This window comes from Electrophorus electricus, chromosome 3 (genome assembly GCF_013358815.1).
Source record: "Electrophorus electricus isolate fEleEle1 chromosome 3, fEleEle1.pri, whole genome shotgun sequence".
NCBI lineage: Eukaryota > Metazoa > Chordata > Actinopteri > Gymnotiformes > Gymnotidae > Electrophorus > Electrophorus electricus.
Window position 1 is genome coordinate 12,006,894 of NC_049537.1, and position 17,631 is coordinate 12,024,524.

The window sequence follows — 17,631 nt, forward strand, 5'->3', positions numbered from 1 at the left end:
TCCTTCTCTTTATGACAAAACACGTGCCATGCCTGGAAAAACAGATTCAATAAGAATAAAAACAATTAGGCATTTATGGATTGATCTTTCATATTATTATGTGTTGGAGGTTGTTGCTGGTAGATTATACTCACTTGTCTGACCTACAAAAAGATTGCTGATTTAATTTAATCAAAAAATAAAGAGGTTAAGGTTGATAATGATAGAATTGGTATGGGTAATTTATTCATCCTATAGATTACTGCTTCCAGAAATAAATAAATGTGTAATTAGGTAGAGTGGGTGGTGGTTGATTATAATAACCCTGCCTCTTTAATGACACTTTTACTCTGAATATTATTTCATGCTGCAAAGCTTCAGTGGGAGGAATAGGGAAACATATGAGCCATTATAATGTTTGTGTGTGTGTGTGTGTGTGTGTGTGTGTGTGTGATGTTATTTTAAGTCTCATTAGTGACAACCAAAATGCAGCCATGTGCCTTTACTGTAGCCCTGCTCCACCCAGTTTATCTGCCAAAGTGGACAGTCCTCCATCAAAGCTGCTAGAACATTAGTCCCACATAAACGGTGTATACATGGCTACATTGCCTTTAGTTCATTAACTCTTGATGACAATCTCTGTCTGTGGCTCTGATTAAACATATTAGCATATAATGAAGCAAAACTAAAAACTAGAACTTGGAGTCAGCAAAATATGCTGGTCATGTTGTTTTTTGCACAGTCCATTAAGCATTTGAGTGTTTTATAAAAGTGGCTTTCAGTGAGTATAGATTTTGTTGGTAAAAGTTTCCAACCCCACCCATAGCACAGTCTGGCCACAGAATCTGTGATTGTATCTGTGTCTGGGAGGAAGAGGATATGAATTTAATGGTGGGTTGGGCTGTGGAACATGGATCTACATGCTAAACTTATCAGGCTAGCATATAGTATGAATAAAGAACTGGCATATTAAACGTTTTTTTTTATATAAAAAAACATAAATGAGTTTGCGCATTGCATTTGCCTGCTAAGTTATCATACTATAGCACATCCACATTGTAAAATTAGTAATCTGATCATAGCACTCATGGAGGTATGGCCTAATTTTATTTACCACAACAGAAGGTGGATCCACAGACTGCTAGGCCCTAGAGGGGTCAGGTCAGGAGGTGGTTGGGAAGTGCTGACTAAACACTATATGGCCTATATATCAGATGAGCAGTCCATAATTATTGCCCTCTAACTCAATTTATTTTGCTCACACTTGGATTGTAATTTGTTCCTGCATTCTGGAATGTTCTGGAGTATACTGAGAATTATATAGTAATCCAACCAGTAAATTTGATTTGCTAGAAAGCTGAAAGAAGTTGGAGGGTTGGGCGATAAATACAATAGCATCAAAATCCCACAAACAAAATGGAAAGAACAATATAAAAAAATCTTGAACCATCTAACTGCAATTGTCTTCTATAGTAAATATGTATACTATAAATGTGACCAGGAAGCTGAGCAGGATGCGGGGACAAGTTCGTAGGACAAACACATACATTTATTTAGACACGTCAACACAAGAATCATATGCAGGCTATTGGGTTCAAACATCGACCCACACAGACTCAGACACAAGACTTATGTACACACACGCTAACGAAACACAATGAGGAGCAGGTGTGAAACACAAGAAGGGTGTGGCCATACAGAGAAATGCACACACACACACAGGGAGAGGTTTGGGGGGAGGGGCCATACCGTGACAGAGCCCCTCCCCAATGGTGCGTCTGGAGCCTATCGGGAGCCAATCGAGCCATGGCCCTGAAACCCAAGCTGAATGGTGAGGCTGGGGAACCAAGCAACAAGACACAGGATAGCGGAGTCTGATCGGAAGCTGATGACGGTACATTCCGATCGGAGGCTGACGTCCGTATAGCCCCCACTTTGTTCATACTCCCCATAGCTCTCCCAATAGTCCCAGTAGGGGTAATGGGACCCCGCGGAGTCCGGACCTGGATACTGGTCTCCCTTGTACCAGTTCTCATAGTCCGTTAGGGGCCTGTAGGACTCCACAGAGTCCTCCCCTGAACTACACCCAGGGCCTACCCCCCAAAACTTTCCAGGTGCACTCTCCCCTGTCGTCGCGGTACTGACAGTGCCCAGGAGGGTTTCCCCGTAAGGGCTAGGGAGGAACGGTCTTGCACCTTCTTCTCCTTCTTGTTTTTCTTACTTTTCTTTCCCGGCATCCTTCGGCGGTTGATGTTTTTGTGATGAGGAGGCTGAGCAGGATGCGGGGACGAGTTCGTAGGACAAACACATGCATTTATTTAGACACGTCAACACAAGCATAACATGCAGGCTGTTGGGTTCAAACATCATCCCACACAGACTCAAACGCAAGACATATATACAAGCACGCTAACGAAACACAATGAGGAGCAGGTGTGAAACACAAGGAGGGCGTGGCCATACAGACGAACGCACACACGCAGGGAGACGTTTGGGGAGAGGGGCTGTATCGTGACAATAAAACTCAAATAATTAAAAAGTGCTTTTACACAGTCATTTTTACGGATTATTTGTATTTGGGATTGCAAGATCATCTTACATTTAAATCAATTGAAAATAAATTAGAAATACTACATCTTGGTGTCTAAGTCATGATTTTATCATCCTAACCATTGTACACACATACATTCTCACTGAGGGTTTTGGTATCAGTTAACTTCTGAGTGGGAACCTAAGACTCCCAAGGGAATCTTGGCACAGCTGGCCAAAGCCTTTTTATTTCCAGCCTTGCAAATAAAGTCCTACAGGGAGCAAAACAACCCTTCTTCTTAGATCACTGAGCACCAGAACAGGAAATCCCCTTCTCCCTAACAAAGTGCCATGAAATGGAAGTAGATAGCACAGGAAGAAAAATGTGTTTGGTCTGGAACTGCATTGGGCCAGCTAATTAGACATAAATAGCCATTGATTTATTGTTTCCTTACTTGCTATGTTTGAGTCTACAAATGGAACATGGCAGCACTGGGTTTGGGATTATGTAAAACAGAATCATTCAAGTCAAATAGCAGGTGTCCGTTTTCAGATGTGAGTATAGTTACTAGCTTTAAGTAACATCAAAATGTGTTCCTCTTCATTTCTTCATTTCATAGTAAATACTTAGAGGATTGTGCACAAATCTTAGGTACCCAAGAAAATTGTGTTTAAAGCTATTTCAAGCTATTTCTAAACAAATAAGTATGACCATACTTTGGCTGCTCTGTTTTTTCCCTGTCTAATTGATTACATAGTTTTGAAAATACTTAGGAAGGGGCACTACCCATTCTCTAAGTGGTCTTATTTATGTTTCTGTCTTACTTATGTTTCAGCTCTTATCATGCTGAAAGATTTTGTTTGTTTACTTGTTTGTTGTATTGGATGTTTGTTTTGTTGTTGTTGAGTTTGTTCTGATGGGTTTTTGTTTATTTGTTTTTCTTTTATTTCAAAAGAACCATTAATGATGCTGCAGGCAGAAATATCTAACATCTACCTATGTTTGCAACTTAATTTGAAAAACACAACAAACATCTTGTTACTTTTTACTGTATTAATGTTTGTTTACATTAATGTTTTATTATAGAAATGTTTATTTATGTGTTACATACTATTATACAAAAACACTTTTTGCCTAGATAAATACTTTATTTCTTATGCACCAATCAACCATAATGTTAAAACCACCTGCCTAATATTGTGTAGGTCCACTTCATCCCACCAAATCTGCTCTGACCTGTTAAGCCATGGACTCCACAAGACCTCTGAAGGTGCCCCATGGCATTTGGCAACAAGACCTTAACAGCAGATCCTTTAAGTCATGTAGGGTGGGGTTTTCATGGATTGGATTTGTTTCTCCAGCACATTTTTGGTTTCCCAAGGTGCTTGACTGGATTGAGATCTGGGTGATTTGGAGACATCTTGACCACTTGTTCCTCAAATCATTCCTTTTGCGGTGGGGCAGGTCATATTATCCTGCTGAAATCGGCCGCTGTCATTAAAGAATACTGTTGCCATGAATGGGTGTTCTAGGTCAGTAAGAATATTTAAGTTGCTGGTACATGTCAAAATAGCATCCAAATGAATGCCCGTACCCAAGTTTCCCAATAGAACATTGCCCAGAGCAACACACTGCCTCTGCTGGCTTGCCTTCTTACCATAGTGTATCCTGATGCCAACTCTGCCCAAGGTCCAAGGTAGGTGATTCACATGCACCTGGCCATCCACATGATGTAAATGAAAATGTGATTCTTCAGACCAGGCCACCTTCTTTCATTGCTCCATGGTCCTGTTCTGATGCTTATGTGCCCTTGTAGGTGCTTGAAGGTTGGCAGGGGTCAGCATGGGCACTCTGACCAGTCTGCAGCTATGCAGACCCCATAGCTGCATTGCACTGTGTCCTAACATAGACACTGTTTTCTGTCATAGACTTTTTCAGCGGTTTGTGCTATGGTAACTATTCCTTTGGGGAGCCTTTGCTCCCCATGCGCATCAGTGAGCCTTGGGTGCCGGTTAACTGGTTGTCCTTCCTTGGACCACTTTCTTTAATGTAATAGGCATTCCAGAGTTTGGGATTTTATCTTGCTATAAATCTGTGCCAGCTTTATTATAGGTGACAGATAAATGTTGAGGTTGAGGTGATTACTCCTAGCAAGTACTTATTTGCTGTATATTTTAAGATCATATTCTAAAGACATAGTCCAATTGTGTTTAGGCTAGGGTCATTCTGACGCTACAAGGTAAGAACTGAAGAGCACTCTACAATTACCCAACCTTTCATGAAGTCAGTGGTATACTTCCAGACCTGTTCACAGATTTCTGCCTTTGAAGCTCACCGAAGTGCTAAGAAGTAGATTGTGCCTCTGTGTTCCTAAGCTGATTGCTCTTCTTTTTCATGTGACCAAGCCAATAAGGAAGTCTCACAATGAACACCTTTGAAGCTTCAAGGCTTTCTGAATGTAAGATCGTACAGCAGTTCAGACTTGAGAGTGATTAATGACAAACTAAAAAAGATAGTCATGGATTGAAGGATGTCAAGGCCATTTAAGGTCATGCTATGTTGAGAAAGACAAGGACACAGAATTTACAGCACTATTGAGCTGGAGCAATTGACTAACATTTGTATCTTGGATGTAAACGAAAGCAAGGTTATTCAGCTTACTCAGAGAGCTTGTAGGATTTACATGTGTTAGTGTTTATATGTATACCTCAGTGGGTCTGAATGTGGATAAGTGGATTTATTGATTATTAATTTAGTTTACACTTTACCAATTCTGTATAATGAATTAGTGAGACTAATATCCTTTTCACATGGTCAGAAAGCATTCTAATATACAGCCTCCTATTTTATTTTCTTTCTTCATGAAGTTAATATATTTAGCACATTTGTATCTGTATACTTAGCTCTGAAAATTCCTATTGTAATTCATGGGAAAAAATGTAATAATCTGTTCACAAGCAACAATTTTATATTTTAATTATTTGTTTCTTATGAGTGTAATTCTTCATAATGTGCAGAAAGTATACATTTTAAACTTGTTATTCATCTATTCATGGGCTATAAAAGGAAATTTTATCAGTTCTGTGTTTTGACTGCTTCCCTGGGATGTCTTACTGCTACATCATTAAGCTCACTAGGTGCTAATGGCCTGGCTAAATGTGAGTGGATAATGAAAATCTATGTAGCTATAGCTGCTGTAATTTCCTTGAAAGACCAGGAAGGATTTCTTAAAATCTGAATTTGTTGGATCCCCAGGATCCTCAAGAGTTGATGAGTGTAAACATGCATTATATGTGAAACTGTCTTTGTGAAGTCTTGCGAGCTTCTGGTTGTTAATCTTTACACTGCTATTTTCATGGTCAGTGGTACCATCACTGACAGGTACAGGCTGATGTTTATGCTCTCTTATTGTAATTATTTTTGGGAATAACTGCAGGCCTATAATTTCCATGTCTTACTTAGATGAACCATATTTACCCTGGTCTTACCTCTCTCATTCCTAGAAGCTATCAATGACCCAGGAAAAGTGGCAATAACTGCTGGTCTCCAATCCGAAGCCCGATCCGCTCCGCTGTCACTATCAATCACATCAGTGTGGCGTGTTTGTTTCCTGTCGTTCGTGCCCAGGCTTTGGACCATTGCCGCTCAGATTGAACACGACTGGTGAGAGTGCGCTCTGCCAAAATGTGTGAGGGCTGCCAGAGAGTGCACGATGTGTCCGCTTTCCTCGAGGGACAAAGCGGACATGACAAGGCAATCTCCACACTGTCAGCATTCCCTTGGCAACAGCCACGGGCTTATTTATCCCCAAGGTTAATGGGATTGCGGCACGGTAACAAAGGTGGCGGACTGAGACAAACATGTGGCCTCTGGACTTAAGGGAATGCGATAGAGAGTGGTGCCTGTCACACTAAATGACTGGCCTGGCCACTACAGACGCTGCCTAAAGCATACACAGGCAATAAAAAGGGGTTTATGATTAATATTGCATGAGCTCCCTTCCAGAGCTGTATTTTAGGCTGCAAACTGCATATGTAAAGACATCTGCATCATCCCATCATACTGTACACTAATATATTTGGGAACATGTTTGCTCCTGCTAAAATCCATCCCAATCATTAATTCAATAAAATATTATATCTGATGTTATTTTTAATTTTATTATGTATCAACCCTCATGTTTTAGGGGCTCCTGGATGTAACACAATTATCAGTGGTTTAAGTATATATAATTTTTTACCAGATTATATATCAGTTTTTACCAGATTAAGTAATGTGTGATTTGTCTATAATAATATTAATGGTATGCAATTAAAATTTCTTTAAACACTATAAATAATTGAGATAATATATTGTCTAGGTAGTGATAGTGTCTCCCAATATGACAAATATAGGACAATACAAGGACATTTATTACAAAAGTTTCTCTCATTTTCATTATTGTCTGTCTACTCTTGTGTCTGTATGGGATTCAGATCACACAGAATTAATCCAATTAGTGTTTCTGTTAATTAGCCTGCTATTCTAAGACAGATATAATTCACTGCTTTCAAATTGTTTGGTGAGATTGCTCTGAATGCTAATTAAAATGCAGTGAGAATGATATGACTTGGCAGGACGTGACAGAGACTGTTTTGGGACCTGGTGAAAGAAGAAAGGAACAGAAATAAGTGCAGAAACAAAGCCGTTGCTTTTCCGCTGCTCTATAGTATGCACGTTTTATCTTGTGCTCAAGAAATGCTTGGTGGGCAAAATTCAGACTGCAAATACAACAAAACTCAACAGTACAAAGACATCTATTTGATCAAATCTTAGAAGACCGTATATGGTTTTACAGACATTAGTATTGTAGGAACTAGTGTTCTGTGTTTAAGCATACAGGGTCTAATAGCAGAAGAGAAATAACAGTTAAAGCGTCCTATTTAAAATGGTATTATTATGATATTATGAACAGATTTTGAATAGATTTGTTTAAGGTATTAAGTGTATCACAATGCACAGAGCAGTGAATTAATATTAATATATTAATATAATGAATTAATATAAAATAAATATTAAATGTGATCTACTTATGATGAGAAATTTCCTATAGAAAAGAAGGATGTTGCTGTACTATGTCTAACTCTTCATTTTATGACACTCGTTTAGTAGGCAGCTGAGGAAAAGCAAAAAAGAAAGAAAAAGTTTTTAGGAAAGGAGTAGAAGACGAAAGTAATCAGAATACATTACTGAGCATGTATAATCCTTTAGACTGATTAATGGTCCAATTTAATGAGGTAGTCCATAATCTGCAAAAATAAGCTATTTTAAATGTAACCTTCTTGACACTGCATTTAATACAAAATTCATAGGTAAATCCAAGCACATTCTCTGTTACTTTTAGATAAGATGGAGATTAACTGTAACCACATACTTTCTTTTTGTTTGAAAATACAAATATGTAGTGCAAAGACTCTTCACACTGCCATGCAGTCTGTGCATCAGTGAAAAATTCAAAAGGATTTTGAGACCTATGATATCTTAATTGCACTTAAATACTTTTAAATGTATTCCAGCAGAAAGTAAAGTTTCAAAGGCTTGGGAAAGAAAACGGGGTTAGCAGAGTTCAGGCCATAATGAATTCAATCAGTCTGCATACCTTGAATGTGACAGAAGTGTTATCCTTCAGCTTTATAATTTATAGAGCCAGACTGAAGAGATCTTGTTTTAGGCAGACCTGTGAAGTGATTTTCAGGCACAGAAAGTGTATTCTGTTTCTGAAATTAGATGAGAGTTTGGTATCAGATTACCCACCAAGCAAGCCTGTTACGATGAACCCTCTGTCTCTTGATTGATCCCCTTCTACATTTAGAGGGAAAACCCCTGGTCTTCAGATATGAAATATGACTTTACTATATCCTTACATAGGTGAGATGTGAAATATAACTTTACTATATCCTTATGTAGGTGAGATATTGATGAAGCTTTGCAGGCTTCCTGAAAGAGGAAGATGAATACAAACTATTTATCTGAAAATCAGATCGCATCATAGCACCATCACTACATCATAGCATGCAGTCTCTGTAAACAGCTCCTTAAAGAAAAGATGGGTTGAGCCCTTCTAGAAGGGCTAGTAAAATAACTTTTTCGTTTGTTTGTTTTATGTATGTATATATACACAGCTGACAGCTTATTTATCTCTAGAGAACTTCTCTGACTACAGTTGACTGGATTTGTGGTTGCTCTCTGAGCTTGTAGAGAGAACAGACTGGGACTGAGTAAGAGCTAAAGAACCTTACAGTGGCAGAAATGGCATGTGATATCACCATGCTTAGCTCATTTTTCATTGTAAAATACAGAGAACACTTTTGCAAAAACTAATACCATATTTAAAAGTTAGGAATTAGTCAATAATTCCATACTCTTATTTCTGAATCAGTATTATTGATCAATATTATTCAGTAGTCCTAGAATTGACATACGTTGCAAAATGTTTGAAAAGGACCGCAATATATTGCTAACAAACCCTGCCAGTGAATGTGTCACTACAATTCCTATTTCTTGTCACTCTCAATGCTTCTGGATGTCTTGTGGTCTTGTCATGTAATCGGAGTGCATGAGGCATTATGACAGCAGATCAGAGAGCGATACGTTCGTTTCTTACTACAGACCTGCGCAGTGCCAAAGTGCCTTAGAGCCTGGGAGAGCACAGCATCTACAAGATGTGCAGCACAAACGGGGGGCCTCATCACACTGTCATATAAAAGCGAAGGAGGATCTATCAGGCTGGCGGAACTGATGCAGTGTCACCGTCAATGCCGCAAACGCAGCAAGAGCCAATCGTTTAGTCCCAGACAGCAGAAGATTAAACAGACCAATGAAGATTTGTGTATAGGCAGGGAGGGACAGAGCCTGCAGTGTCTTTATATCAACAGAACAGAGTTTGTGGTCATTAGGCAAATGCTGCATAGCTGAAAATAGGAGGGCATGGATTCAGGTAAAAATAGTTTTACCTGAATCCATGCTGCCTACTATCCTCGGACCTTTTTCTTCTGCGACTGTTATTTGATACAGAGTTGGCAACCAAACAAAAGCTAGCCACCCCAACAAGAGGTCAACTTTGTAACATTCAGTATTCGTCAATGACATTTTTAAGTATCATTTGGGATCATTTTTGCTCATATAGCTCCCCAGTTACATATAAAGTAGGTGCTTGGGGGATTCATATGCACTTCAGATCATGGTGTTATCACTGCATTCCTGTTTCATGTAGGAAAATGCCTAGATATGACAGGCTGAAGCACATTCTAGCAGTTGGTAACATTCCCTGCTATGAAGAAAACACTACTGGTGACTGCTTTTCTGTTTCCTAGTTATGCTACTGAGATACTTAAGTACATTACCTGAAACTGTAAGCAGTCAGCAGTCATAATAGCACAGGTGTTAAGTGGAGGGACACTGGATCACTTTTGCATTCAAGGGAGCAGGATTTGAGAGAACTCTGACACCATCATGCTCTGATTTGTTCATTAAAAAACACTTGATGACTTTGAGCTTTATAGAGGCTTCAGCTGTGCAGTTCTTGAAATGAACTGTAAGGTAATTTGCTGTGCATGAGGCATTTAAATTCAACAGAGTTCCATTTACACGGTACACACAAGTCCCTATCAGTGAATTTTTTATTATTATTTTTTTAGTTTTTGGTCGAGTGATCGTACATTTACTTAATAGTTTTGTCAGCGGGAGTAGTCATAGCAGATGTCAGTGGAGTCTGGTATGTTTATTTGGATGCAAGAGTGCAAATGTGTATTCATTTTCCTTTGAAAATTAGTCTATTGAGCTAGGTCTCATAACAAAATGGTAATCATATGTGATAGCTACCCTTGTGTCTCTACTAAATTACTAAATGGGAAGTAAGTTGCTTACACAAAGTAAATGACTAAGTCAGAGAGTCAGTCTCATACTGTGAGTTTGACACAATTTCACTCAGGTATTTTAAGTTCCCGGCAGTAGTGCAGGAACCCTGCAGTGCACTGTGTGATTGGGCCTGGCGTCTTGCAAGTGAATTGGAGTGAAATCACTAACACCCAGACAAGTGGCTGCGCGTGGAGCTCCAGACCCCTGCCAGGTGGCCAGCCTGTGTGGGTCTGCCAAAACTTTACAAAACAAAACGCAGGTGGGTGACCTGCGCAGAAATTGATAGGAGGTGGGAGAGCAAAATCCAACATCCATACAAGGTTCACATTAGCAAAGAACCCTGAGAGTTGGTGGAGAAGGCCAAGGACATAACTGGGATCTGAACAAGGGCACTGTAAATGGACACATGCATCTCCGATGGCATCTCAGTCCTGGGCTGGCATATGTTCAAAATTGTGCAGATGCTTTTGTTTTTTTTTGTTTTTTTTTAAAGCTTTCTCTTTTTGTTGTTTAATGGCAAACCACTGTTAAAAGTGAAGGGTGTAATATAAATTTACAGTAGATGGCATAGTCTCAAACCCAACAGAAAGGTTTTTACATTTTTTTTTAAATTATGCATGTTGGCTCTAACTTCTCCTACCTGTTTCTGGAGCCAGTAAATACAGTCTGCTATTTTCATTTTGTGGAACACCTCATAAACAAAAGCTATTTCAAACTTGAAAAATGCAAATTAATAGAGAGCCAAATGAAATGCAGATCAATGAATGGAAGCTGAACAGGGAAGCAAAATGTGTTTTTACCCCCCCAAAAATTGTTGAATCAGAATTAAACATTGGGCGACTTGTTTCTTTAAGATCAAGTTGGTTTTACAAGCTGCAGTTCAGTACTTCCACCCAGTCTGTGGAAAGCTGGTGTCAATTAGTACAGCTCTGAGGAGACGTTCACAATGCAGCTGTGGGCCTAGAACTTTGAAATGACCTACTTGTCCTCTCATTAATTGGGTAAGAGGAGTAAGCTTTCCTTCACAAAAGAGAAGCATGACTTTATTCTCTCTCATTGGAAAGTGATCTGACCTTAATCTGTCAGAAGGAAAAGAGAGCTCCTACACACCCCCAAGGGCATTATGTCCCTGGCCTGGAGATGGAGGTATTGGATTTTAATCGGTCAGGGTATCTTAGGAGATCACCCGGATGTCAAACAATATCATCAAGTTAATTAGGTGGAACGGAACTCTGTCATGAGTTTAATGGCATTAATGTTAATACAGGGGAGACAATACAGTAGAATTAAATGTGTGATAGAATAAATGCCTATAAACTTTGAAGATCTATTTCAGTCAAGATTCCATGTACAAAAATCATAACTGCAATGATGTTAACTTATCAATGGCAATTATACATGTAATTAGTGATTGCATAGAAGTTATTATATTTAACATTTATTTCTAGCTGGATTTGCCTATAGATGAGAGTATCTTTGTTGCCCAGAGTGTCTCTGTATCATCAGAGGTCTGTTTCTGTGATAGCGTTGTGATAGCAACCCTGCTCATTTGGGGCTAATCCAAGGGGACCATTCCCACTCCCGCCCTGCAGAGCTGCTCAGAGTGTGTGGTAATGATGATGAAATTAGAGTGGATAGTTAGATTTTGTTTCTGGTTGTTTAGCTGAGAGTGTGTGGTTGCCATGGTAAAGCTGGTAAGTTTAGCTGAAAATAGAAGAGAGAGCTAGGCCTAAAATAGGAGTGATTAACTTTGGTCGCTCATTTCTGCCTCTCCAAATTTACGATAACTAACAGAGTAGTATGTATTAACCATAGTAGATGCAAAGATGGTCAATGGAAAAACAAACTTGACATTTTACCTAACATTGCTTTCTATAGATTAGTTGGATATTTTGCACTCGGTTTTTCTTCCTTAAGGGAAATGCTATGCATTTTTTTAACAAAGTAAAGAAAAGGTTTTCCAAGGTTTTCTAGTTTTTAAAAATGCTATAAAAATACTTGTTTGGTGATAAACAGGTTCAGTGTTGAGCATTGTTGCCAGAGTTTCAACACGATTATTATTGTGCTTACAGTGAGAGTATTAATATAATGGTTCTTAGTATGAAATGTGTGGGCTGGGCCCTATGTGAAAATCTAGTGGTTTGGCACAGGATTTGACATTTTATTCTGTGTATAATTAAATTACAATAGCTTCAGAAATACCCTTGTCCAAATTTATTCTTGCCCTTAAGTAAGTAAATGTGTTTAAATTAAGTGTCCTTTTCATACAGTTAGGCATTTGTAATTATTAATTATTTATTTCGGCATTTTTCAAATTTTATCAAAGTCATTTAATACAATGTTAACTCTCTCCTCCTCCATTGTTTCCATAATGCAGTCTCAGGAAAATAATCATAAATAAATAAAATGTTTAAAGACCTTAAGAAAATAATCTTAAATAAATAAAACGTTTAAATACCTTAAGCACTGGCAAAGCATGTATAGACTTAATTTCTACATGGATAGTGATATGCCTGCTGCCAATTTTAATGAAACCATAAATCAGCTCTGCTCCTGGTGTTTGTCGATCTCCTGCACTCGTAGGTCTCTGTCTTCGGGTGCCTGTGATGCTGATGAATATCAAATGTTAGCTCAGCCACGTAACTGGGAGGAGAAAGCAGGGACTGAATTAGCTGGTGTTGACTCTGTGCTCCACTTATTCACATTTACAGAGCTGATGTGGACTTTTCATCTTCAGCTGAGGGACAGTGAATAATTGGATGTTGTGTTGGCAGAAGGAGATAGCTGTGTTTAAGGAAATGATATTTATGCCATTGAACTCTTAATATTTTGACATTGCTATTTTTCATCTCAAGTAATATAGCATGATGCTGTATTTCTCCTAAAATGGTTGGCTATCAAAGGAGAATGTACTCTTTCCAGATGATGAACAGTTGTGTGATTGGCATGGCCAGTTAAGAACGTTTTGGCCCAGGAACTCAGAAGATGTTCTAGCAACATGTTTATTTTATTTTGTTTTATTTTATTTAGGTTTTAGGTTTTATTTTTTGTTCTTGAGGCTTATCTTTACTTGTTTATTTGTTTGCTTGTAAACTCTGATCAGTATACAGCAAAGTTATCAAATTTCAGAGTTTTATTTGATATGACATACTACCAACTAATTAAAAACAATATTAGTTTTAAGCCTAATGAGGTGAAGGTGACAAAAATGTGCTATTAGCTTTGCACAAATATGTGAGGTGAGAATATTTTATTCTTTTGTTTTCTGGTTGTGTATCTGTTCACAGGGGCGCATGGTCCATGGAGATGGGCATCAGCATACCCTGAGTGTGGCGAGAAGAATCAGTCACCTGTGGACATCCCAGATGAACAAGCCCAGATCTCTCAAGAGTGCCAAGAACTCACCCTGGAGGGCTTTGAGGTCAAGTCATCTAACAAAACATCTATGAAGAACACAGGCAAAACAGGTTAGACAGTACATGAGTTACCTTATAATATTCACATCATAATATCATATCATCATGTGTTGTTCCAGAAGTCACAGAAATTAATATTGAATTAATTATACAAGACAGATACTGCTATCTGTGGGTTACACTGATCATGTTGCCAATTACATCTGCAAAGAAGCCGACTTCTTTTATGACTTTTATGTCTTTTGCTTTACAACCATTTTTTTAATTTTTAAAGAATAATGAAATAATTGGCCTGTGTGAGTGGTACAAAGTTTTTCACTGCTATATTTCATCATGACACATGATTGCATCAGGTCTATGTTTGAAGTGAGCTGGCTAACTGCCCCTCCCCCCGTGCTGCAGATAAAGAACAAGCACAAACATATATCAAACACGCTTTCACAAACTTGGACACATCCCCATTGATCTTGGCCTTTGCTTCACCATGTATTGGCTTTGGATTGAAGAGCTCACTGGGTCCTGTTTAATGCCTGCTGTGGGGCTGAAACCTTGGACAGCATTTATGATAATGCTTGACAGCTGATATCACAAGCAAAAATAAACATCCAGATACAAATTAAGAGCTTCAACTACATATGTATATAAAAATGTATTTAAGCAAAATACATGCATCACATTTGTACTTTATTTGCTCTCAAAAGGGCTGCTAGGATTGAGGGAGTGTTTCTAAGCTTTAATGTGGATAAAGTCACCACACTGTGTTTCAGGCCGTACCCAGAGTGTATAGTACACGGCTATTATTTGTGATCCAGGATGCTTGTAGCAAACCCATCAGCACACTGTGCCCACTTTACACAGTGGGGGCTCTGCTTCAGTTTACAGATCACTGTATTAGATCCTCTAAACACCATGGCCTCTTTAGTGTACACAGGATCTTTATCCATCAACATCCCACCCTCAGCCCCCTGCACACACACGTGCGCATGCTTGTGTGTGTAGATGTGCAGATGTAAAGTCACCACAGGCCTCCATTTCATGCTCGCTTTCGTCTCCCTCTGTGCACTCTCTGCCGCGCCTCCTCAAACGCCACTCTCACCCAGTTTGTTTATTTGTACGCTGAGCCCCTCACACGCCCCAGGATTAAACGCCGGATCTGCTGGCTAAAGCTCGAGTGGCCGCAGACTAGCTCAAGTGATTCCCCACCATCCGAGCTAGACGCTGTGCTGAGGCGTCCACCAAGTCTCCCGTGCCTGCACGGGAGTGTTTGGCAGGCTGGAGTGTTATCAGATGTGGATATGATAGAGAATAACCTCCCTATTTGAAGCCTGTCAAAGTCTTCATTAGGATGTTCTTAAGGGTTTGTAGGTCCTCTAGAATGAATGAGGCCTACTTAAATGAACAGGAAATTGACAGATTGACAGATGAATGGGGAATTGACAGATAATAATCTAGGCTGTCAGTGTGTTGTTCTCAGTTCACAGAAAGTAAATAGTTCAAACCTAGTGTATACAGTTGCTTAGTTTGTGATGTTCATTTTTACTGATTCTCTTATAAACAATTTAGTATTCAACATAAACAATTTAGTATTCACCTCATCTAACACTGTGTTTCTACTGTGTCAAGATTTCTGTGAGGTAATTATTAACTACCTGAAATGTTAAGAAGCATATAATGCAAACAGGAACTCAGTTTGACAGAATGTGTTTACTGTAGGGCATAAAGAGTAATTAAAATGTTGGCTCTGACCATAGTTGGAAGACATCTCTCTAAGCTAGGGTTTACTTGCCTTATTATCTTGTCTCCCCCCAAAAAAAGAGATTTGTACAGAGGGGGATTTGTACAGGCTATTTGAAATTGTGGCATATCTAAATTAATATGTCATTTCATGCATTAAAGAGGAGAGAGGCCACTTTTAATGTAGCTAAATGTGACAGGCTATGCTTGAGGTGATGAAGTCATTGGAGACCATGTGGAACTCTTTTCAATGTGTCGCTTTCACCATTCTCCAGACTACAGGGTGCACACTGAGATCTCTCAGTGATATTCATTCTTTCAAACATTTTAAATGGGACTAATTAGGAAATCGCACTTGGACAAAGCTCCATTTGCCTGTGCGTGAGAGGATTTTTCATCTTAATTTGCTGCTGTCGTAGTCCTCCCTGCAGCACCTTGTGGGAGACACCCGCCACAGATGTGAAGGCAGCAGGGGTGGAAGTGGCATAGTAAGAATTTCACATTGTTCCTGTTGCAGGCTCCCCACCCAGTCTAGAGATCTGTGAGGAGATCTCCAAAATGGCAGAAGTGGTCAGTTATTGAACTTTGCAGCAATGAATTGTGTGTCTTCCTTCTTTCCTTCCTCTTGTCCCCTCCCTCCACCGTGCCCGTCCTTTTCCTTCCCAGTCTCCATTCTTCTGAAGAATGACTACTTTGTAAGAGGGGCGGCGCTACCTGGGCGGTTCAAGGCAGAGAAGGTGGAGTTTCACTGGGGCCACTCCAATGGCTCAGCCGGCTCAGAGCACAGCATTAATGGCAAGAGGTTTCCAGTTGAGGTAATGCAAAAGTACTACTCATTTTCGCTCCAGCTCTGGAAGGGATAACTCCAGATAGGACTAATTGCCATTGCTTAAACTGGCATGCAACACGCTGAATAACTCCTTTCTCCTGTGCAGTTCAATATGTCTTATTGATCAACAAGATGCTTGCTGAGTTTAGCTAAAGAGCTATAGGTGTCAAGCTTTCTTAGCCTTCTAATATCCATTATTCCATTCTCAGCCTCCTTGGCTCCAATCCAACTATGTTAATTCAAGAAATTAGCCATGCTCAAGCATGTACTCTCACTATAAAACCACCAGTGTTAAATTGTCTTCGTCAGTCTTAAATGAGCTCCAGCAGAGTTCATACGAGCCCACTCTTGCCCGGAGAAGGCTCATTTGAACTGTGTAGGAGTTCATTTAACTGGCGATTTCAGGGGAACTGAGGTTGTCTTCTACTGATGTATTGCATTTTAAATAATCTGCTGAATTAGATGGAGAAATCATAATGGTGCTAATTGTGGATCCCTCCTGTCTTTCAGCTGTTGATTAAATTAGCTGGTTTACATCTACTTATAGAATGTGACTTCCTTAATGGCATATAAATATATATTCAGTATTTTTTAACCACTTTAATTTCCAGGCATTATGACATTTCTATATCTCTTACTTTCTAAATCCAGCACACTTCCGCTTTTCAATTATAATCATCAGTCCTGCTATCATTTTGTACCCGTTCAAAACATATGAAGCCATTATGATTATGAAATATGCTATTAGGACCGAAATGCTTTTCAGCACTGCCTTGAAAACAGGCTCCAACATTATTTTTATGAATAGCCTGTAGGTGGCAAGGCTGATTATAAGAAAGGTAAAAAGAATTAGTCCATTCATTTGTACAGATGAGACGTGACAGCACCAGAGATAATCAGTATAACAGTGCATGGCTAATTGTCTGAAACCTTATTCTAAAAATACAGCACTTAACATTTATACATAATTACAAATGCAGAATGCATCCCACACATTTTTTTTTTACCATATCACATATGCTCAAGTACTAACATAGTATATATTTAGCTGTTTTAAATATACATACATATGCTTAGGTATTTATGTTATGTGTCTTTGTGTTCTTTGTCCTATTGTATTCACATCTATTGGTGAAACATATGTAGGTGCATTTGTTTATCAGACAGATCAATGCTAAGTGAGTAAATAAGCTTTTGGGGGTAAGCAAATTGGCTAATGTGATTTAAAGCTTGTGAAAACTGGCTAA

The 17,631-nt window shown here is 39.1% G+C and overlaps 1 protein-coding gene across 3 annotated transcripts in view; it reads left to right on the forward strand.

The window, feature by feature from the left end:
* ca16b (carbonic anhydrase XVI b) overlaps positions 1–17,631 on the forward strand; it is a 53,903-nt gene that overhangs the window by 12,884 nt on the left and 23,388 nt on the right. For all 3 annotated transcript variants that reach the window (XM_027010953.2, XM_027010950.2, XM_035524582.1), the window contains exons 3-4: positions 13,693–13,872; positions 16,222–16,370. In XM_027010953.2, coding sequence (XP_026866754.2) covers positions 13,693–13,872; positions 16,222–16,370 — 329 coding nt within the window. The remainder of the gene's footprint in view (positions 1–13,692; positions 13,873–16,221; positions 16,371–17,631) is intronic.